This window comes from Embiotoca jacksoni, unplaced genomic scaffold (assembly GCF_022577435.1).
Source record: "Embiotoca jacksoni isolate LCO1_2020_lvr unplaced genomic scaffold, fEmbJac1.0.p SCAF_12, whole genome shotgun sequence".
Taxonomy (NCBI): Eukaryota; Metazoa; Chordata; class Actinopteri; family Embiotocidae; genus Embiotoca; species Embiotoca jacksoni.
Window position 1 is genome coordinate 4718866 of NW_027185252.1, and position 23841 is coordinate 4742706.

At 42.7% G+C, this 23841-nt stretch overlaps 1 protein-coding gene across 6 annotated transcripts in view; it reads left to right on the forward strand.

Annotated features, from left to right (window-relative positions):
• Window positions 1-23841, forward strand: part of ccdc88ab (coiled-coil domain containing 88Ab) — a 64870-nt gene that overhangs the window by 33187 nt on the left and 7842 nt on the right. For 3 of the 6 annotated variants that reach the window (XR_011177999.1, XR_011178000.1, XM_069144350.1), the window contains exons 8-31: window positions 650-822; window positions 5165-5246; window positions 5830-5988; window positions 6641-6787; window positions 6942-7086; window positions 7599-7777; window positions 9281-9418; window positions 10552-10735; window positions 10818-10948; window positions 11179-11472; window positions 11808-11990; window positions 12481-12759; window positions 13138-13262; window positions 13558-13696; window positions 14269-14445; window positions 14894-15055; window positions 16371-16648; window positions 16943-17086; window positions 17194-17380; window positions 18373-18518; window positions 18652-18744; window positions 19213-19415; window positions 19781-19828; window positions 21802-21879. Coding sequence is in view for 4 of the 6 variants with exons in the window: in XM_069144350.1 (XP_069000451.1) it covers window positions 650-822; window positions 5165-5246; window positions 5830-5988; window positions 6641-6787; window positions 6942-7086; window positions 7599-7777; window positions 9281-9418; window positions 10552-10735; window positions 10818-10948; window positions 11179-11472; window positions 11808-11990; window positions 12481-12759; window positions 13138-13262; window positions 13558-13696; window positions 14269-14445; window positions 14894-15055; window positions 16371-16648; window positions 16943-17086; window positions 17194-17380; window positions 18373-18518; window positions 18652-18744; window positions 19213-19415; window positions 19781-19828; window positions 21802-21879 (3874 nt within the window). In the remaining 2 variants the exon portion in view is untranslated. The remainder of the gene's footprint in view (window positions 1-649; window positions 823-5164; window positions 5247-5829; window positions 5989-6640; window positions 6788-6941; window positions 7087-7598; window positions 7778-9280; window positions 9419-10551; window positions 10736-10817; window positions 10949-11178; window positions 11473-11807; window positions 11991-12480; window positions 12760-13137; window positions 13263-13557; window positions 13697-14268; window positions 14446-14893; window positions 15056-16370; window positions 16649-16942; window positions 17087-17193; window positions 17381-18372; window positions 18519-18651; window positions 18745-19212; window positions 19416-19780; window positions 19829-21801; window positions 21880-23841) is intronic. The other 3 variants (XM_069144352.1, XM_069144351.1, XM_069144353.1) reach the window with 3 other exon arrangements.

Below are 23841 nucleotides of genomic sequence, written 5' to 3' on the forward strand. Positions count from 1 at the left end.
GGAAAGTGTGGTACATTTTGTGTCTTTTTAAAATTCTGTGTCAGTGCTGTTGGGTGGAAATTATGGTCTGTTTGTAGCAGGGTTATGTGGAAACTTTTCCTTTTTTTGTTGTTGCTGTTACCACAATAGAGAAGCCGCAGGAAGGAAGGGTTGAAACTGTTAACTGTCTCGTGTGTGTGTGTGTGTGTGTGTGTGTGTGTGTGTGTGTGTGTGTGTGTGTGTGTGTGTGTGTGTGTGTGTGTGTGTACGTAGACTACATGTGTCATTAACTGAGTTTCCAACCCATAGGGTGCAGATCTACTGATATAGCTGATTTTACATGTGTGTGTCAGGGGTTCTAATAGCCTCCAGATTATCACTGTGTAGTCCAGCCGCTCTCAATTAAAATCCCATTTCCTGTCACGGGCACTAGATCAAAATAGACCATGTGTCTGCGGGACTGTATGTACTTTTTTTTTTAATCCCGATGCCTGTATCCTAGTTTTGGGGTGATGGGAGTGCTTTGGTTAAATCCATAGATCTTTCCTCTTTGTTTTTCAGTCCATTCGCATCCGATTGTTGAATCACGGCTTCATCCAGCCATTTGACATGTAACTGCAGCTTTTCGCCTACACAGCACCTCACCTGTTTCCCTCCTGCCTCCATCCAGACTATAGTGGAGCTCACCCAGGAGAGGGACTGTGTACAGCTGTCTCCGCTGGCTCCCTATGCGTCCCAGTCTCCCGGTGACTCCCCCAGCATGAGGAGGACAGAAAGCCGACAGCACCTCTCCGTGGAGCTGGCTGATGCGAAGGCCAAGATCAGACGCCTCCGGCAGGAACTGTGAGTGCCGCAGCCTTATCGGCGAGATAAATGATTATTTAAATTGGGCAAATAGGACATAAGTGGATGAGAAACGGGAACTGTAAGAAGGTAGAACTAAACAAGTCCAAGAAAGACACACAAAAAGGAATATGACAGCAACTATCGGCCCCAATCATGTTTGTTACGGTAATTCCCATTTTCGTATCACCGCAGCTTCTCCTGTTGTCACAGATGTGACGTGAACTGGGAAGATAAAATAATACAAAATAATACATCGTCATAGATGTCCTTATTTACACTCTTACGTCATCATTGGTCAAGGTATCTGTCGGTCCAAAAAATAAAACCCAAACTTGATTTGTGACAAAGTTGAAAGTTTCCACTTCCTTAACATCCAGTCCGACTTCACTGTCATGCTCAAATTGAACAGAAGGTTTTTCCACTGGTTGTGATGAGAAACCAGATAAGTTACATCTTCATAATAACTACATAGATCAATGCTTTCGGTAGTGCAATATTTCTATTGTAAACCTTAAGTGATTTTTTTTTTTGGGGGGGGGGATTCTTGATTGGATCATGCTCTTAGTCTAATGTAGGTATCTGATGTTTTAACAACTCAAACATTATACTGAAAGAATAACAGTAATGTGGAAGAATCCAGGAGTCCATTTCCTCTCTTACTGCTCCCAGGAGATTTGGCTGTTGTGATGTCTCGCTGCTTCAAACAAATACACGAGAGTGAACCTGCTCTCACAAACCTTACAGAGGCTTTCTAAATTCTATCTATGAATAATAGAGCTTCCTTTTTAAAGTGCTATAATCTTCTGCTGGACAAAGACTTAATGGCCAACATAGATCAGTTACAATGAAGGTTTTTCACTTCAAGGGGAAGTATTTCAATGTTGCATGAACTTAGTACCGAACTTCACAGACTGGCTGGTGCCTTGAAGTTGGTGTTAATATTTACAGATTTGACAGGAATTATTTTGTTCTCACTGAAATAAAGTTGGATTCAATGTTGTTTGGATAACATGGAGTTTCTACTTCAAGGCCAACATTTGCACACTTGAATGGATCTCATTTCTTCACAGGAAGTCCATCCATCACCTCAGTAGCATTTAAATGAACACAACTCCCTGGTATTTTACAAATATCAGGATTTCTGTCAGAGCTGATCAATTTTATTTATAAAACATTTAACAAAACTACCTGCCAGTTAAAGTTTAATTTACATCCATGTATCTCTGTAACAAGTGCTGAATATTGCAGGTTTGTTAATGCAGTGGATGCTGCTGTCCATCGCTTTATTATTTAGTGGAGAAACACTGAGAATGTTCGGTTGCAACAGTTGTAAAATGTATTCAAAAAGATGGAAAATCTTATTTAGCTGCGGATTTCAATGATTTGGGAAATGCTTGTGTATTGCTTCGCCTTGCAGAACGCCGTATCATTCAGACCCTGTATTTAGTAGGACATGTCGTTTTGCTTTGCTTTGTCAAAACAAAGGTCTCTGTGCGGGCGACCTGAAAACCTAAATTATGGTTCTTTAACAATTGGTTGTGACCCAGAATGGAGAGCAGGTCACTGTCTGCTTTGTCACATGAAAAAAGTGAAAAGCCTCTCACCTTGTTTGACCCTAAACTAATTGATTTCAGCTCTTGTACTGGAAAGGTCTGACATTAATCATTGCAGACATCTCCTTTCTACTTCCTTGACCTACATTATGACGATTTCTTCAGCAGACCTAAATATGTCGACGGAGCATCAGCCGGCTAGAAAATGAGTGATTTTGTTTGTTGGTTGCCATGGTGTTGTTTACTAGTTCCCGTGGTGTCTGTGACAAAGATATTATCATGTGATGGCATGACAAGGAACAAAAAAAGCCTTTAAGTCTGTCTGTACTGATTTACCCTGGTCACATGACTGCTGTTTCTTCTGTGTCTGTGGCTGCATGCACATGCACAGATGCAGCCTCTGCATACAAATGTAGGTGTGTGTGTGTGTGTGTGTGTGTGTGTGTGTGTCCACTGTGTGTGTCCACTGTGTGTGTAACTGAAGGAGACCAGGTCAGAGCCAGGGGGTATGGTTCAGTGTTCCCACCGTGGTCCGCTTGTTAATGTTTCTGGTAAAGATATGGCGGCATGGCTGCTTTTGCTCCTCCTGTTGAGTTTATCATTGTGAAACACATTTACATTCATTTACAACATTTATTTTGTACTGCCTCCATTTATCTGCCCATAAAAGTTTAGCTTATTAGCCTTAATATACACGTATTGTTCTTGCACTTTTTAAAATACATTTAAAATTGTGATTTAAATTTTGACTGACCTACAAACACAAAGTCTTAAAATCTAATCTGAAATATGACACTAAGCTTAATTTTATTTTCAAGAGTTAAATCATTACTCGCTTACTCCTACTCGAGCAACATCTTTCAGAGTTTGGGGTCAACCAGCAAATGTCCATAGATCTTTACAGTAACTACGACTTATTCTGAGATGAGAGGCAGGAATGTCCCAACCAAACTTAATGTGAACATTTTGGCTCTTGCAAAATTATAACAAATAAAGTCCTAAACCGGTCCGCTGGTTTAACATGCTGAATGCACTATTTGCTTCTTGTAGAAATGAAAACTGAAGGTCTGTAAAGTTGATTTGCCATTTATCATGTTGTAATGGTTACCAAGGTCAATCACTTGTAGACGGTAATAATATGATATTCAATACGTCACGATAGTATTTGATGTTGTAGCTTTACACCTGAAAACGGCATTGACAGATTGTATTGACAATCCTATTTATAACATTTTTTTGTTCCCAGAAATATAAAGATCTGTTTTTTGGGATAAAATCAAGATTTAAATTTATGGAAATATGAAGATTAGGGTTTGCAGGAGGATAACATTAAAAACGTATTAAAGTAGGAATAAAGGGTGCTTTAGTTTTTTTTTTAATATAGTAGTGCACACAAGTGTTTGTGCCAGTGCAAGACGCAATGCGCGGTAAACGATTACCATAAGCAGCAGAGCCAGCTGCATCCATAATATGAGCCCAAAGATAATCTGCCATGCTAGAGTTAACAGGTGTCTACGATTTAGGGGGGGGGGGGGGGGATTCTGACTAACATCCTGCCTCAATATTGACTAACATCACCCCCAAAAAAAGATTAGCTTCGGGAGGAAGGAGGAAATGAATGATAAAGCAAAAACAAAACAAACAAAAAAAGACCGCAAGAATAGAAGGATGCCTTTCCTTATTGAGATGCACACCGAGGCTGCAGAGAGCTGTAATCAAATAGGCCATCAGATGTTCAGTGGAGCGGTTTCATGCACACACCGAGCAGCATCCCAGGAATGCAGCCGTTTTCCTTCAAAGCAGCATGACACTTTCTCCCTTCGTGGTGGGAGCCCGGGCAGCCTGCACACAGAGAAGACACTCACACATACAGCAAACGCCAAGCTGCACTATTTCACTGCCACTTATTACAAATGACACAGAAGAGTGTTAGACGGGGGACAGAATGACCCTCCTGTTGATGGTGAAGGAATCATACATTTATGTCTGTGTTTTGCCCCACTTCCTCAACCAGATGTAAAACATGTATCTCCATCTCTGTCTTCTAGCTGAGTAAAGGAGGATGAGGGGTTTCTGTTTTTTAGTTGTTTTCTTTCGAGTCTCGTGCTGAGTGTGATGTCCCGCAGAATTAGGTTGTTTATTAGTTTAAATTCAGGGCAAAACACAGGAAAGACATTGTGTTCCGACCGCCAGAGCTCGTACACTCCAGACACCGTGGGCTATTTTTAATTAAGAAACTGGGTTAGTAGGTTTACTGATGTGTTTCAATCAACATGCGAGTTGCTGATTTCCTGATCTGTAACTGCAGAGAAGCTTCGGTAGCAAAAGCCATCAAAACTGGACTATATAACCTCCAGAAAGTTGAGTGGAAATGCTTTAAAAGACATTTGCAGCTCGAACTACCAGAGCTGTCATTACCTGTACTTCTTATATGATTAATAGCTGTAATTTTGTAAAAGAAATAACATAGTTTATCCACTGAAACTAAAATACTGAAAGGACATTTTGTGCAATGCAACCTTCCTGTGCAACTAATGGCTTGCCTCCATTAAATGATTCAGCTAAAAGCTTTGAAATGGAAACAGCCCTGAAGGAATGTCCTTGTCTCCGATAGGCCCACTTGAAAAAAAAAACATCTTGGTTTTCAGTGCAGAGCTTCATGTTAATCATACTGGCAGACACACAAAGCATATTTTTCTTGCTTTTCTGGTACAGAAACATCAGTTTCGTTCTTTGTGTGCTCTCTTCATGTCGCCCTTTCTCATCTCGTCTGTTTGTTCTTTCAGAGAGGAGAAGAGTGAGCAGCTTCTCGACACCCGGCAGGAGCTTGAGAACATGGAGGTGGAGTTCAAGAGACTTCAGCAAGAGGTAACGCCAACAGACACACACACACACACACACACACACACACACACACACACACACACACACACACACACACACACTTCATCCCCCCTCCACCTGCTCCTCCCTTTCTGCGACATTGCCAGGCTTTAATCAGCTAGTGACTTAGCTCGTTAGAGGCTATTAGAGCTATCTTTAGTCAAGCAGCAGCCGCACATGGCTTTTGATTTGGAGTGGGCGGCAATCTGACTGGTGCACTGCTGTAAACAAGGTGGATGTGTTCAGGCCATGGAGGGCAGTGTGTGTATGTGGATGGGTGTGTGTGTGTGTGTGTGTGTGTGTGTGTGTGTGTGTGTGTGTGTGTGTGTGTTCTGTTCTTCACCTGTTTATGTAACAGACAAGACTCTGGTTGTTAGTTATTAATAGATAATCTATTTGTCATACAGGATTACAGACTCATTGAACTCGCTGACTGTGTTTTTTGACGCAGGATCGTACATCTGTTTGCGTCTTTATTCTCGGGATTCCTTATTTAACGTCGGTGCAGTGAGTTTGTTTTATGAATCCACATAATCACGCACCTATGTTTGGCCGTCTCCTCCCGCAGAGCTACCAGCTGCTGTCCGACGCCCGCTCGGCTCGGGCCTATCGCGACGAACTGGATGCGCTCAGAGAGAAGGCGATGCGAGTCGACAAACTGGAGAGCGAGCTGACCCGATACAAGGAGCGACTTCACGACATCGAGTTTTACAAGGCCAGAGTCGAGGTACGCAACTGCGCACGATATCTCTTAGTTGCGGCTGACGTCAAAGAATCCAGCTTGAAGCATAAATAAGTCTGAATAAATAGTCGTACAAATTGGGCACAAGCACCCTGTAACCATATGAGACCCCAAATCTCAAAGTACAGCACAAGTAGCTTCTTTTTTTTTTACAATAAATATTCAGAGACGTATTTGCAACTGTTTTCTCACCACGCACACTAAGTACACTGTTTGTACGTTCAACTGAATACATTAATTTAAGCAACCAATGCATATCAATCAATCAATTAAAATCTTTTGTTTTTTGTCGACCTCAAAGAGAAACATACTCTAGGACTAAAGTTGAGCAAGTTGTATTGATGCATGTCAATACAATGGCAGAAATTTCAATTTGAGCTTCATGTCTCAAGAAATAAACACAATATAAAGAGAAAAATGTGTATTTTAAACCTTTGTGGTAGAAATGCCTCTATCATTAACCAAACTGTAAAGAGTAAGCGCTGAAACATCTCACTATTTTGCCACTACTACTATTCTAACAGCAGTAGTGGTAATAAAATCAGACACATTTTCTGAAAAGGACATTTTTTTGGTGAACTACAGTTTCCTTGTTTTGTTGTTTCACTTGTGTTCTCTGTTGTTGTGGCTTCTGCAGGAACTGAAGGAGGACAACCAGATTCTGCTGGAGACAAAGACCATGTTGGAGGAGCAGCTGGATGGCACCAGGACTCGCTCTGACAAACTGCACCTCCTGGAGAAAGAGAACCTGCAGCTCAAATCCAAGATGCATGACCTGGAGATGGTAAGATTTCAGTGTTGGTGTAGATTGGAGTGAGCTTCAAATAAACAATCAGGATCAGCAGTAAAGAGTAAAAAAATAGCAGAAGGAGAAGAGTTAAAAGATGGGGAGGGGACGTTATCTGAGGACACCCGTCAATCCTCTCTGTTCTCTCCAGGAGCGGGACATGGACCGTAAGCGCATGGAGGAGCTGCTGGAGGAGAACCTGGTGCTGGAGATGGCCCAGAAACAGAGCATGGACGAGTCCCTGCACCTCGGCTGGGAGCTGGAGCAACTATCCAAGACACCAGAGCTGACTGAAGGTGAGAAGAGCCAAGGATAAATTAAAGAAAAGGGCTCACAGAAGTGGTAGAAAAGTCAACAATGGAAAAGATGGGATTATGTAGTTACGATATCTCGCAGTTGGCTGTCACCTGAGCTGACCAGGTTAAAGGCATCCTGGCGTCTTCCTCGTGGTCCTTCTGCATTTGCCCGCATCCACTGGGTTTTCTTTGCACTTGGTTAAGAGCTGTAATTAATATTCCTGAAAGATAAGCTGGGTGTGTGGATTATGAGAGCTGTTAAGAGGTTTAAAGAGCCAGGGATAAGGATAAAGACTTTGTGTTTGTTAAAGTGGCACTTTAAAAGCATTAAGACCTGTTAAGTCATGCCATAGGGCATTGTATTTTTTTTTTTTTTTAATCTATTGTAATCTCAATGGTATCAACTTTTTTTTATTGTCTCTGCTGCTTTTACTCTAAACACCAAAAACCTGAACAGAATTAAATTGTTTATTATATTATTAACTCGCATGTTTTTGCTGTCATCGACTCAGCCCCTCAGAAGTCTCTGGGCGAGGAGGTGAACGAGCTGACCTCGAGCCGCCTGTTGAAGCTGGAGAAAGACAACCAGACCCTGCTGAAGACGGTGGAGGAGCTCCGAGGAGCGGCCAGTAAGGACACCGTGACAAAACTGGCCAAAGTCAACCAAGAAAACCAGAAACTGAACCAGAAAGTAAGAAAGAAGCTTTGTATTAATGTATGTTTCTATGTTTGTGTAGGAACCGCTTGACAGTTTTAAGTCATTTCCTGTTATTTATTCTGGGGAAGCATGATGTATGACGTTTGTTTAATGACTCAATGGAGAGAAATACACCAGCATGCTTGGATTTTGTAGTTTTTTTCAAGGAAATTGGCTGTGAAGTAAGTTGTGCATCGAGAAAAACTGCAAGGAAGTCTAAGTGAATCGTGAAGTGGTAATAATGGAAGTTACAAAATGTGTTTAATTTCTGTGACTTAAAGAAAGTATTGAGATATTTTATAGATATATTCACAGCACTTAACTTTCTGCCCCTCCTCAGGGTAACCACCGAGATTAGCATATTGCACCAGCCTTCCTCCAAAATATATCACCACCACTTGTCTGTAGATGTTTTCACACAGCGACAATGAGAAATAGAAAGGGAGAGAGTATAGAGAGGGGTGGATTGGAGGATGAAAGCAAAGCTGTAAATCTAGGCATCTCAGCGTTGCCTTTTCTTTTCCTGTCGTTGACACTCGAATGCCCCTCGCTAAGAGAAGTCTCTCAGCTATTTTCAGAAACATAAGCCTCTCTCTGTGCCCTACGAATAAAAAGCATGAAATTGTGTTAGTCTCTCACAAAGAGCAAAAATTCAGAGTGAGAATTTTATTTCTGAGTGACTCGAGGTCTAGAGCCAAAAACACAGAATGTGAACGCAGCTGCTGGGGGACTCGAACCACAGAAGTCGTCTCATTGGAGACTGTCTGTGTGTGTGAATATTAACTCGTGTTTCTGCCTGCAGAGTTGTGACGGAATGAGGTGATGTGTTCTGTGTTTGTATCGTGGATTAACAACTGCACCAGCTTCTTCTGTGACTGCAAATTGCCCTGTAAATTCTTGGCCACAATAATACGAGGTGATACTGCGAGATCATCCACAGTGCATCATGATATGTGGAACTGAAGAAGAAAACAGCCTCGACAACAAATCGTTGACAGTGAGCTGAGCCACCAGTAGTTTTTACAATGAACACCAATGAAAACATTAAAACACAATTAGTCTGAAAACATTGTTACAAACCTGCCACAGGCCGATTATTTCAGTCGACAGGCTCCTCCTTATTTTGCTATCTGTGTTTTTTTGTTTTTAAAGTCCCCTTCGCAACAACAACAACCTGTGATCAGCAACCTACACACTGAAAATGGCAGGTTCATACAGAGATTTGGATCATGCAGGAAGTCAGGCCTGCTCAGTGCTTTCTGGTCTTTTTCAGGGATTCAGTCATTTTAATGCTCCCTACCCGTTCTGCAGATGTTCCACCAAAACAAGTTCCTCCTGGCAGCATTTTACAAAGGCACCGTTGCCACCCCCCCACCCGATTGCAGACTGATATATGTGCATTCCAGCGCTGGCACAATCAGGCGGAGATAGGTCTGACTACGTGAGCCTAAAAACCTGATCAGTGTTTTAAAATGTTACTGTGATCATTGTTTACAGTTGGAGCAGCTGGAGACCGAACTGACAGCAGACAAGGAGTCGCTCCGCAGCGCCGAGTCACTCAGCACCGACCTGATGAAGGAGAAGGCCTTACTGGAGAAGACTCTGGAAACACTCAGAGAAAACTCAGAGAGACAGGCACGCACACACGGGCGCACACGCGCGCACACACACACGCACACACACACACACACACTCACAAAGTCAGACAAGGATTTCATTTGAGTATTTTATCCCAAGCTGTAAGATTGTCAGAATGGGTATAAAAATTTGACACCAATCAGAACTGAAAAGCAGTGCTGAACATCATGTTGACATTAATGATTCTGCTGTCAATACTGGAGCAATTACATTAAAAAAAAAAAAAAAAAAAAAAAAAAAAATACATTTTGTATTTACTATTGCTACATCACTTGCTCACCACTTTTAATGATACCTCATTGAATTGTTGTGTTTGAGATGTGACATGTAATAATGTGTTAGAGAGAAGACTTTTCTGGAAATGATGCATTAAGTGCTTTAAAACGTTGCCGTCTATTTCCCGGACGAGTTTATGGTGAAATAGTTGGACACATTCAAACAAACCGGGCTTTGATGCAGCGTTGGCACTGCTCTCTGCACAACACCCTCATTGACCCCTTCCAGCAGGCTCCCAGTAAATAACATGACTAAGCTCCGTAATTTACTTAAGTCTATACTGACTTTTCTTGAGAGCACTCTTTGTGCAATTGATTTGCGTTTGGCTCAAAAACTATTCAGTGGAACTCCCACTAATGTTGTATTGACTGTACAGATTTCTGACTCACTGTGGCCAAGATGCAGTCGTTCGCTCGGTGCGTGTCTGCCGGGACTTTGTAGCTGTTAGACCCAAATCTGACACCTTTGATTAGTTTAAGCGTCTGATTTGTAAAATCCAGCCTTGATGAGCTACAAAGGCCGAGAAAAACACGACACCCTCACACTCACAGATTACTGTGGCCTTCTCTATCCGCTTGTTTCTAAATATAATGGGATGTAACTAAAGCAGGTCTGCTCCATAACACGCGTTGTTCAAATGAACTTCGGCCCTCATAAGCTTTTCTGTGTTTTTACACGCTATCAATTGAACCAAGTCTGCCAGAGAAAGGTCTTAATTAGTCCAAATGAAAATCTCTTTCTCAGACATTGGCTCGTAAAACTCGCACGTCAATAATAAGTAAATCACACATGAAATCACTAAACCGAAGCTTGACCCTTGACCCTTCATTAAAACTCTGATGTCTGACCTGCAGCTGAAGGGTCTGGAGCAGGAGAACAAGCACTTGAGTCAGACCGTGTCGTCGTTGCGTCACCGCTGCCAGGTGGGCGCCGAGGCCCGGGTCAAAGATGTGGAGAAAGAGAATCGCGTTCTCCACGAGTCCATCTGCGAGACAGCCGCCAAACTAAACAAGATGGAGTTTGAGAGGAAACAGCTACGTGAGTGGCATCTTTAATTTCTAGTTTTTGTGATTCAAAAACTGATTCAGTTGTAAAACTGTCATTTTTTTTTTTAATGCAGGTAAGGAGCTTGAAGTGATGAAGGAGAAAGGTGAGAGGGTAGAGGACTTGGAGATTCAGATGCAGAAGCTGGAAAGGGACAACGAGAGTCTGCAGAAGAAAGTTGCCAGTCTTGGGATCACCTGTGAAAAGGTCTGGTGAATGTTTTTTCCTGCCCGTTTGGTATTTTGAAATGTCGGTGTCTGTATTTTCAGTTTCTGCACATTTATGATTTTCCAACATTGTTTAATCTCACTGTAATTACATAGAAACATACAATTTACACTATATTAACATGAAAAAGTTGGGGTTGTCAGAAGTTTAGTGTTGTCAGACATAAAAACTTTACTCCTCATCTTCATGTATTACGTCTGTGTCTGTAGGTGTCTTCTTTGGAGAAAGAGAACACTGAGCTGGAGGCGGAGGGCCGGCGTCTGAAGAAGAAACTGGACGCCCTGAAGAACATGGCCTTCCAGCTGGAGGCTCTGGAAAAGGAGAACTCCCAGCTGGAGCATGAGAACCTGGAGCTTCGGCGCTCAGCTGAGAACCTCCGGTCCGCGGGGGCCAAGGCCGCTCAGCTGGAAGCCGAGAACAGGGAGCTGGAGTGTGAGAGGAGCCAGATGAAGCGCAGCCTGGAGCTGCTCAAAGCCTCATCTAAGAAGACGGAGAGATTAGAGGTAAACCAGTAGGGCAGGAACACCTGTGACCAGAGAGCAATGAGACGCAGCTGAAGTACGGACATGTGTGGCAGCAAGGTTTCTCTGAGGAAGAAAAGCTCATTTATGTTATTTTCAGTATTTAATCGGTACCTGTGGTTCTTGTGTGCCGTCTGGTCCTGAACAGAAATTATTTGTCTTTATAATGAATTGTACAGAATGTCTATAAAGTAATTTTCACTGCTGAATATTTTTACGAATAGGTTACAGGGGATCTGGTATATAATAACACCAGGGAGCGGCACAACTAGTTCATGGATGATTTCAATTTCCTAATCTGGCTACTCCTCTCCCAGGTGAGCTACCAGGGCCTAGATACAGAGAACCAGCGCCTGCAGAAGGCTCTAGAGAACAGTAGCAAGAAGATCCAGCAGCTTGAGGTGGAGCTGCAAGAGGTGGAGACGGAGAATCAAACCCTCCAACGAAACCTGGAGGAGCTGAAGATCTCTAGCAAACGCCTGGAGCAGCTGGAGCAGGAGGTGGGCACCAGCAACACACACATGGTCTGAAATGCAAACAGAATCCGTGTGAGAAATTAGACACATATTTGGACTGCCGTTTTCTCTGGAGAAGAACAGGTACAACTAGTTTTACTGACACAGCTCTGGGTACTTTGTTTGACTGTCCGTATTCTGCCGAGTCCATTTCAAAGTCACACAAATGTGTAGCTGAGGCAGACTGAAGGCAGTTTGAATCATTTTAAATAAGTAAACCGTGAAAATGTGTTTACTTATGGAACGTTTAGTCCAATTTAGTTCATTCTGATGAAATTACTGTATGTTTCCCAGCAGAGTTGGATTATCCCAGATTATCAGTAAATTAGAGTTTTGGCCCTTTGCGTTAATCTTTGCGCACTTTTAGCCAAACATCTATTTACAAGGCGTTTAGACTAACAGTAATCCCATCAAATTATTATTATTTTTTTATTATTATTTTTTTTCCATCTGTCTGCTCTCTATTATGTCGCAGAACAAGACTCTGGAGCAGGAGAGCTGCCAGCTCGAGAAAGACAAGAAGCATCTAGAGAAGGAGAACAAGCGTCTGAGGCAGCAGGCCGAGATCCGCGACTCCAAGCTGGACGACAGCAACCAGCGCGTCTCCTCCCTGGAGAAAGAGAACCGCACCATGGGCAAGGAGATGATCTTCTTCCGGGACTCTTGCACCAGAGTCAAAGACCTGGAGAGGGAGAACAAGGAGCTGGTCAAACTGGCCACCATCGATAAGAAGACCCTCGTTACTCTCAGAGAGGTGAGCGCTGCTGTTACTGCAGTGTTAGACAGACATCATCCACAATGTTTTCAGTTTCAGCATCATGTTCACAATCCTTTGTTAGTGATGGAAGCATGAAACCGATTTATAGACAAGTGCTTTGAAAGAACTGTATTCATAACAACTACAATGCTAAAAGTGAACTAATTAAATAACTACACAGAAAACTGATGGTTAGTGATGGAAGTTGATTGATTTTATTTGATCATCTTTGCTTCCCTTTGACTATGATGATGCTTCAGTTAAAACTTTACAAGTTCATTATTGGTTGTTGTTTTTTTTTTTTATAAATTGCAGGCTGCATGTTGTAGTTGATTTTCAGGAGCGCTTTAAAAGTGTGTGTCACTGTGTGTTTAGGAGCTTGTGAGTGAGAAGCTGCGGACTCAGCAGATGAATAATGATCTGGAGAAATTGACCCACGAGTTGGAGAAGATCGGTCTGAACAAAGAGAGGCTGCTGCATGACGAGAGCTCGGATGACAGGTATCAACTTCAAACTTTCAGCTGGGGACTCGGATAAGAACTGAGTGTGCCGTCTCGGGATCAGAATCATTAAAAGTGATCATAATACAATTGGGACTCCACAGAAATCAGGTCTGTGGCCAATTTGAGATCATGTGCTGTGGTTTTAATTAATCTGTTTTTAGCAAAATCTCCCTGCGGAGCCAATATCTCCCCGCCTGCTTGCTGTACAGTGGTTATGATGATGTTTTTTTAAACTCTACGATGGGCACACAGACACACACACACACGTGGCTAACCGAACCTTTATCTTTAGGTTCAAGCTCCTGGAAACCAAACTGGAGTCAACTCTGAAATCATCTTTGGAGATTAAAGAGGAGAAGATCGCTGCGCTCGAGGCTAGACTGCAGGAGTCCTCCAACCTCAACCAGCAACTTCGCCAGGAGCTGAAGACGGTCAGCAACACAAAAGACTGAAATCAAAACACATGGTTATATACGTGAATAAAGAATATACAGTGTTTTAGACATGTTATATTTACAGATGTTTTTGCACAAACCCAGTGTAAAACCATCCCCAAACACTGACCTCAAAGACGAGTCAAAACAATCTTCAGCTCGTCCACCTGAGAACAACGCGTCCTAAAATCTCTCCCTCACAGTCGAAAACATAAAAACACTGAAAACAACGAGGGCTTCTCAAGGCCAATACATTATTAATTCGTCTACTCTTGCACTTCTATCGGCAGTTTATCTATTCATGAGTCTGTGAAAGAGGCAGAGTGGAGGATTTCTGCTTTCCTTTGGGGAGGTGGTTTTGTTTTGAACTTGTTGACACAAATCCAGAGTTTGAACTGTGAAACTGTAACGGATTCTGTCTTTTCATTTGTGTTTGTTCAGTCAAACCTGGAGCCGTATCTCATTGGGTTTACATGCATGTATATGTTAGTGGATATCAATGTGCAGAAGGAGCAGCAAATATCATGTGAAGTTATTTTAATTTTGTTGATGTATTTGTCTTTCCCCAGGTGAAGAAAAACTACGAGGCGCTGCGTCAGAGAGAGGAGGAGGAGAGGATGGTGCAGAGCTCGCCCCCAAGGGGAGGGGAGAACCCTCAGGCTGTCAGTAAATGGGAGAAAGAGAGTCACGAAACCACCAGGGAACTGCTGAAAGTCAAAGACAGACTCATCGAGGTGGAGAGGAATGTAAGTTAGCAGAATATCAGGAATTTAAGATGTAAGAATTCTGAGCGTTTTGGTTGTGCAATTTCCTGTTTGATATTCTTTTACATTCTTTATTTGGATCCCTATTAGCTTAGAGTCCACACAAAAACAACAAAAAACTACAATTAACAATGAGACAATAATATAGAAAAAGACGGAAGCAAAAATGTGAGAATAAGGAAACATTTTCCTGCATGAAATTAAAAGAAACTATATATATATATATTTATATATTTATATATATTTATATAGTACAGTATATAGTACAGTATAGTATATAGTAACGAAACAAAAACAAAATTGTAACTTGATGAAGGGGAATTGCAAACAAAAGCTCTGTAAAGATTAGTTCTCATCGCCATTACAATTTGTTCGTGGACTCGGCACAGCCAAATGACCAGTGTACCATCATATGTGTTTTTTTTCCCAGAATGCCACGCTGCAGGCTGAGAAGGTGGCCCTGAGGAGTCAGCTCAAACAGCTGGAAACTCAAAGCTCCAACCTGCAGGCTCAGATCGTGGCCGTGCAGAGGCAGACGGCCTCCTTACAGGAGAACAACACGACGCTGCAGACGCAGAACGCCAAGCTGCAGGTAATCCCCGACATCACACTCAGAGTCCAGCTAGCGAAGATATGAGTCCAGTCTTACACAGCAACACATTACAGATATGAAGCGATTACGAAATCGTCCCTTTGGTAGCCCTTTATGGAGTTTTCGATCATGTCACATGGTCTTCATCAGCAAATGTATGTCGATTGTTTTCCTCAATCACTTTTAAGGACTCTTTGCATATCTTGGTTTCAAAGTTTTGGTTCTTGACCTTTTGAAACAGCCCTCGACGAGGCGGTCTCATTGCAAGGTCCATTTAGTGGCTAGAGCTTTCTATCAAACTGCATCATCTTCATCAGCAGATGAAACTACAATTCTAATGGAGGAGATATTTTTAGGATTCATTTTAAGGAATAAATAACTTTTAGGCTGATATCATTGCTAAAAAGATGCAAAAAAAAAAAAGGTATTTATAAACAGTTTTTTTTATATATGTATCCAGTGGAAAATTACTAGTCATGATTTTGCCTAAAATGGTTTTATAATCTTTGAAGCATACAACACTCTCCATCCTCTGATCAAGATACAACCTATGACCCTGTATTTAATATTTAAAAAAAGACCATAAATGACAAACATGTATTGAATAAAGATATCATTATATGAGGGTTATCACAGTGCGCCATTTAGCAGTACAGTAGTAGACCCTGTAATACAATACTACACAAGTGAGCCTACATTTTAAACTCAAAATGTGCTGCTCTCCAGGCCTCTCTCTTTAATGCCCTGTTTGTACAGTTGTCTTGCCAGACTGCTCGGCTCCCTGGTGTGGATTTAGACTTGTACTCCCTGTTTGGCCGCCATTCAAACCCTTCTTATGGGAGTGGGATTTACACTGACCGTACAGTAGCTGCTAGCTGACTGTGGGAGTGTTTGTGTGTGACACTTTATGTGTTAAGTGGGCCATGTGTATGTGTAACAGTTCCTCTCCAAACGCACAGAAAGTGTGTCAGCACCTGGACTGTGTGTGTGTGTGTGTGTGTGTGTGTGTGTGTGTGTGTGTGTGTGTGTGTGTGTGATAGTGTGAATAAACACACTAGTTATGATTGTAGAGGGATTTGAGACGAGGGAGCCGCTGCGACGATAAAAGAAACCTGGAAAGGAACCTGCCTGTGTTTTGTGCATGGACTTTACAGCAAAGCAGAAGAAGAGATTGAACTGACACCACAGCGCCCCCTCTAGACCAAAACGTCAACAGCCTCCTTTCTTTGTACTGATTTTTTTTCCCACACTTCCATCTTCTCACTTCTTGATTTGATGCCTCCCTTTGTTCCTCTTCCTCCGTCCTCATCTGTAGGTGGAGAACTCTACCCTGAGCTCGCAGAGCGCCGCCCTCATGGCCCAGAATGCCCAGCTGCAGAGCCAGCAGAGCAGCGTGGAGGGAGAGCGCGAGGGGGCGCTGAAGGACAAGGAGGAGCTGAGGTCCACCTACGAGCTGCTGCTCCGCGATCACGAGAAGCTGGCGGCGCTCCACGAGAGGCAGGCGTCCGAGTACGAAGCCCTGATCGGGAAGCACGGCGGCCTGAAGACCTCCCACAAGAGCCTGGAGCAGCAGCACAGGGACCTGGAGGACAAGTGAGATGTGGTTTAGGAGCATGGGATGGGCACAAGTCTAATTACAGATCAAGTCTGAGTCATAGTTTTATACTGCCCTTTGACTTTCTTTTGTACACTGAAGCCAGTATTTACCAATCATAAAAGGAACTATGTGAAGTAACTAGAGGAAAAATGGAGACGCAAGGGGAATTCTGGTGTTCTTTTCTGTCATGGCTGTAATGTGTGTGTGTGTGTGTGTGTGTGTGTGTGTGTGTGTATGTGTGTGTGTGTGTGTGTGTGTGTGTGTGTGTGTGTGTGTGTGTGCGTGCGCAGGTACAAGCAGCTCCTGCAGAGGAAGGGGGATCTGGAGGAGTTGGAGAAAAACCTGAAGGAGCAGCAAGAGAAGATGGCACTGCAGAACCACACCCATCAAGCAACAGCTGATCAGTACAAACTGCTCAAAGAGGAAAATGACAGGTCAGATTGATGTGTATCAATAACGCTCTACACACATTAATGACAAGTTAACAAAGTGACTGATGTACATGTCTATATGTTGAGGAGTCCCTTTGCCGTCTCCTCAGACTGAACACTACGTATCGTCACCTGGTGAAGGACAATGAGAACCTGCAGCTGGACCATAAGAACATGAAGAGCCAGTTGAACAGCGCCAAGCTGGATCAGACCAAGCTGGAGGCCGAGTTCTCCAAACTGAAGGAGCAGTACCAGCAGCTGGACATCAGCTCCACCAAGCTCACCAACCAGTGCGAGGTGAGGACAGTCTTCTCTTCTCCTCTCTTTTGCCCAACTCCTGCCAAGGAAAATGGCATTCCTGTTGCAACCGCAATTTTCTGAGATAGAAATTCGAAACTTTTCGTCGAGTGTTTCCATTTGGCAGAGTTAGCAGGCACCAGGTGGCCGGACGATTGCATCAGTCTGGTACGATTCTGCTATTTTAGTTTGCCATTAAGAAAATATTTTGCCACTTGCGACAAGGCCTCGAACGGAAATTTTCTTTCCTAAAAGTCCATTTTGACAAAAGGGAACAAGGCTGACATTTGGGGTGTCAAATGGAGACCTTTTTGACACCGTGGCCATTCCCTTCGGATGCCTGTTGGGAATAAAACTGCAATTCTGGCTGTAGTTTGGTACTAGTGGGCGAAGTTAAGAAGGTTTACACAAATAGCAGATTTTTTTTTAATTATCCTATTTTCTCAGGTGATTTTTCAAATGGCCTGAAAGTTGGAACAAACCCAGATTTAACACGGGGAGTGCCGATTCTGTAGCTCATTTGTGGAAGTGGGTCAACTTTGTGCAGCAGCCTCTATTGTGGGACATAAATAGATTTCATACCAGTACATCATTAACAAGTCTTTATTTGGAGTTTTGACATTTTGGAAATCTGGCCACCCCATCAAAATAATTTCTAAATGTCAAAATATTAATGCCAGAAAAGTTCCCAAATGGCCCTTTCCTGTCCTTCTCTGCTCTTGTCTATATTCAGGTGGTTTCCCATTTGCGTGCCACTTTTAAACCCAGCTGTCTTTGCCTGGTCTACCTCTTTTTAATGTGTCTTAATTGCTGATACAACATCTTAAGCCAGCTGTGTTTTGGCCGGTTTATCCTTTTAACTGATCATACTGTATTTGTTGATGAGCCAGGTGTCTGAACATCTCTTCAATATATCTCTGTGTGTGTGTGTGTGTGTGTGTGTGTGTGTGTGTGTGTGTGTGTGTGTGTGTGTGTGTGTGTGTGTGTGTTAGCTATTGAGCCAGCTGAAAGGAAACCTGGAGGAGGAGAACCGTCACCTGTTGGACCAGATCCAGACCCTGATGCTGCAGAATCGCACACTGCTGGAGCAGACCATGGAGAGCAAAGACCTGTTCCACGTGGAGCAAAGACAATACATGTAAACCCCTCATAATAAATATGTTGCCTGAATTTACCCCTGTCAATATTTTCAGTATATTTTATAATGCTACATCTATATTTGGATTGCGTGCATTGTTTATTGGACCTCCTTTCTTTTGTCCAACCTTCAGAGACAAGCTGAATGAGCTGAGGAGACAGAAGGAGAAGCTGGAGGAGAAGATCATGGACCAGTACAAGTTCTACGACCCTTCACCTCCACGCAGGTAAAAAAACAAAAAAACAAAAAAAAAACCATCCAGTTACAGAACAGCTGACTAAAAAACTTAAAACACAACGGAGATCAAGTAACGTGAGATGAACCATTACTGATGTACATCTTTACATGTGAATCAGTGACTCAAATAAGCAGATCCGCCTTGCTTGTTGACTCTTAGACGGGTGAAAAGGCAGAAAGCGCTGCAGCTGCAGGAAGCGGTGCATCAAATATTTATGGTCTGCAGAACATTAAACGGTTGTATACTGCAACATTTTCTACCTCATGGATCATCTGAGGGAAGATTTGGAGGCTGAAATAAATACTTAAAGTAAACACATGATACAAATCAGACAGTTAAGAAATATTCAGCCCTCATACTCGTTTTATGTCGGCGTGCATCGTTTTTCTATCCTGTTTTTCTATTGTCTTCCGTTTCTTGATGGTCTCACTCTCGTCCTCGTCTCTCCTTTTACAGGCGCGGCAACTGGATCACTCTGAAGATGAGGAAGCTGATCAAGCCGAAGAGCCGGGAGAGGATGCGCTCCCTCACGCTGACTCCGTCTCGTTCGGAGTCTGGCGACGGTTTTCTGACGTTTCCTCAGGACAGCCAGGACAGCTCATCGATTGGCTCCGGCTCCAACTCGCTGGATGACTCGCTCACTCAGAAGAGGAGCAGCAGTGAGTTCAAAGGAAACACACAAACACACACAGATGTCGACCCAAGTCTGAGTAGAATCGGCGTAATGGACTGACGGAATTTGTCTCTCCAGATAAGTTTCTTGTATAAACAACCGTGTACAGTAAAAGAAGATCAAATACTGTTTCTTACACAAATGTACATGCTAAATAATTTGCGAGCATGTACAGTGTAATGCTGCCGAATACTGATACCCTCATCTATCCAGACTGAGAAGCATACTGCTGTTTGGAGTGTGTGTGTGTGCAGGTTTGTTTGCCTGAGTGGATGAACGGATGAACGGTTGAACGGTTTCTCCCCTCCTAACTGCTCCTCTGCTTTTTTATCTCTCTCTCTCTCTGCGAAGGGAGGAGAGGGCAGCAGTCCCATGCCCAAGTGCAGGGCTCCTCCAATGGTATGCTGCGGAAGGGGAGGGTGGGTGGGGCTTATGACCCCACCGTTACGTCTCTCGGGGCATGTTTTCGTGAGTCCATTGTCCGTGTCACTCAGCTGTCTTAGAGGTTACAGTTGAGCTGCGCAGCACCACAAGGTTGACTCAGACCTGGTTAGAAAAAGTAGAGGCATTTCTTGTGTTTGAAACAACATTGGGTGTGCTTGATTTTTGTTGATTTCTACTGGCTGTGGCTATAAGTTATGAAAAAAAACCCATCACTGTCTGACATTTAATTTTACTCCCAAGAACGATATATTTTTTTATTGATTGAGACGACGACATTTTAAAGGGTCGCTCCACCAGTTTTGCATATCAAAAAGTTAATTTTAGTATTTTTTTGATCAATTTGTTGGTGTCACTTGAGTTAGAAAGTGATCATATCTAGTTAAGCCTGCTGAAACCAAACTGTCAGCAGTCGATTTGCATTGTGGGTAATGTAGGCGCCAGTTTTTGACAATGTGAAATTGTAGCAGAGATGTCGTTTAACCTTGATCGGGTGTTAAACTGAATCAAGTGCACCTCATATGGTTCAAATATCGGACTACAGGTAAATTTGGTCCCAGGTCTGTTTCATTGTTAACATCCTCCTCTAACTCTTCTAAGGCTCGTTAGCTCTCAGTTACCGACATGTCAACCTGCTGATCTGTGCAGCTCACCTGTAGAGAAGAAAGAAACCCCCTTTATCATAGCGTCATAGCTATTAAAAGGTGCAATGCAACGTTGCTCACTTACAGGTCGGTCATGTTCATTTGTACTTACACTTATTACAATAAGCATATACTGTAAATCTACTCGCTTCAAGGTGAAACAGGAAATATATTTTCCGTATATTTTTCACATCAGTGTCAAGTCACAGAACTGTGTACAAAATATGTGTTTGAAAAGTTGTAAGAGAAGGGAAATATAGCTTTTAACATCCGTGTAGTACAATGTATGATACAACAACTACCACAGATATCACACAGTCGCAGTAAAACAAATTAGCAGCTTCTTATTCTTTGTTGTTCTTGAAAACGTCCGCGCTGGAAACGCTGCAGTCGTCACCGGTGCTGTTAACCTCGCCCCCCTTTTCACTCTCCTGATTGCACCCTTTAATACTCCTCGTCCTCTGTCTCATCCAGAAGTGGTAATGTGTCGACAGTGGTGTTGTTGTTGTGTACAGTCAGTCGCTAGTTTGGTATACAGCGGTTTAAACCATTAACATGAGAGTGTGTGTTGATGATTGTGTGCTGAAACAAGGTGCGTGTGTGTGTATTTTTTTAATAATGTGTTTACATTTTTATATTTGTTTATATGATGTGTTTTAGTATATAAAAGTCTGCCCTTTTAAAAGTGTTATTCAGATTGTTTTTTTAAAAGTCAAAGGGAAGTCTTTCAGTCCACCCAAAAAGGATTTAATTTAAAAATCAAAAACATGAAATGGGAAAAAATAGAAAGAAATTAGTGGGTCCGAGGAAATTAAAGCGGTAAAAATGTACGAAGCCATCTTAAAACAAAACGTGACGTTTGTTTTTGTTGAGATTTTTTTCAGCTCCAATAACTTTATCTTGCACTGATATCTTTTTTTAACAGCATTTTAATGATATCCCAGTAAAAAGAGTCTATTTGTATTGATTGGAATAACTATCTATCAAATAAGCTTTTAAATAATGTGATCCTCCTGATTTGAAGTCATATTTTAGTGTCTGTGTCTATTGCATTGTTGTCTGGTGTCCAGTTGAGTGTCCAGGGGCTCAGCTCACTCTGCATCTCTCCCCTGGATCTCTCTGTGAAAACGTTAACCACATCCCTCTGTTCTGCCCTCCTCTTTTTTTTTTTCTTTTTTCCTGCACCTCCCCGTGGGCTCGTTCTGTTCTGTCGCTGTCCCTCCGCTCTCCCTCCGCTGTCTGTCTGTCTGTCTGTTTGTCTGTCTGTTTCTGTCTGCGCTCTGACAGCTATAAAAAGGTTGCCTTTCATGAGGAACAGATCCAAGGACAAAGACAAGGCCAAGGCCATCTACCGGCGCTCCATGTGTAAGACCTCCGTTAGCCGCCGCGCTAGCCTTCCCCTGCTCTCCTCTCCCTCGGACCGTCACGCTGGGAGAAACAAAGAAGGAGCAGTCACTGATGTCAGGGCTGCAGTGTGGAGCAGTGACAGCTCAGGTTTCAGTCACAGCTGCTGTATTTGGTATTTAACACAGAGGGTCGATGTTTTGGTGATGTCAACTGATACGTTTGAGATTTAAAAATTTCACTTCAAAATTTGTCACACTGTCACCCCTGCTGCTTCCGGTGACATCAGTGACTTGTCCTTGTAGTTTGTTCCTAGTCATCCGCACCCCTCCATCACCTCCTCCGCCCTACGTCTGCCGCCTCCACTCTCCTGTAGAATATCATCTCTAAGGCTTTATTAGCTTTCACCAATGTAGCATCACTTTGTTCTCACCATCCACAGACAAACTCATAACTTTTTCTCAAAGCAATGATGTTCAAATAAATGCATTAGGACTAAAGTGATAAAAAAAAAAACTAAAAAAAAACTGACATGACAGTAGGAATTTCCTCTGTCTCTAGATGCGTCTCTTGTAGTGTCATGCTGTTTGATTTTCATCTCTCGACCAAAGCTTATCTTTCAGTTCGGTCCCTCTGGGGATCGTTGCGTAATGGGCAACTTATTGGGCAGCTTTTGTCGTGTGCTCTGTGGTTTCATTTTGTTTGTGTGTACCGAATGAAAGGCTCAGTGTGTGTGTGAGGGTGTCTGTTCAGGTGAGACAGTGGGGAGAGACTGGGTTTGCTTTGCCTTTCATGCGCCTGTGGTGTGTTTGCTCTCATCTTTGATTTCAGCATGGCAAAAAAAAAAAAAAATCACCAACCGCCTGATCAACACTCGCACTCACCATGGAGGACTTGAAATGGAGCCTCTCTTCTCTCTCTGTCTCTCTCTCTCTCTCTCTCTCTCTCTCTCTCTCTCTCTCTTCTGTCAGCGTGCTGCATTTCAGATCTTATTCTGCTGACATGGACTCGCCTCGCTACGATCTGTTGTGTACACTTATCACTGTTGCTGTTGCACACAGCAGCTCTGCATGCCTCTCTACCGTTGCACTCGGCTCAGCAAACGAAGTGCATACAGACAGTCAGTTATTGCTAAAGTTTATCTGGCCAAGACAGGCCAGGATGAGCCAGGATGCAAAGCCGTGCAGCTGCCATCCTTATGCACTTTGATAGACATCAAACATACTGTATGCCTGCATGTGGCTTGAGTTCTTAAAGGCTTGAACTTGTGTGCTATGAGATTCATTTAATATTGAATACTGAGTTCGTTGTAATTTTGATCATGATCTCGCCAAAAAGATAAATTCTCTGCCATCTTTCCATGCTTACTGTTTGAGTTGAGCCTCCGTCTTTATGAGTCTGTTAGATTAAGTCCCCGTGAACAAGTTAAGTCCAGTTCAGACCAAAGATTTGTGAAGAAGTTGCAGCAGTGTGACCTGGCCCATCTCACCTTGACTCAAACCAGCTGAGTCAGGTTGCAAATTGGCAGTTTTAAAATATAAGGCACCTCTTTCAACAGCCAATCAGCTCGCAGCAAAGTGAGGCAACACCAACTCCTCTGAATAACAGAACTGCTCCTGAAAAAGATGAGCGAAACTGACAAAACAGAGCAGATCTCTTGTCTCAGTTTCGCAGCTTTCTTTTGCATAAACATTGTGGATATTTCGTTAAAACACATTTGGGAGGCACCAAGTTCTTGACCATGAAGTTTTTTTCTTTGTTTGTTTTGGTTTTGCATATTTTAAGACATTTTAAATTATATCCAGCTATTAAAAACCCTACAAAGCTGGGAGAGAGTTGTTGATACAAACCGGCAGCTTTAAGGATACAGCAGACTGGTGAATTGTAATTAGCTGCACGTTTCAGATCATCTTGTAGCAAATCTTTGGTCTTAACTGTCCCTAAATTATATTTTATAAACCCTTTTAACCCCCCAGTTTGTAT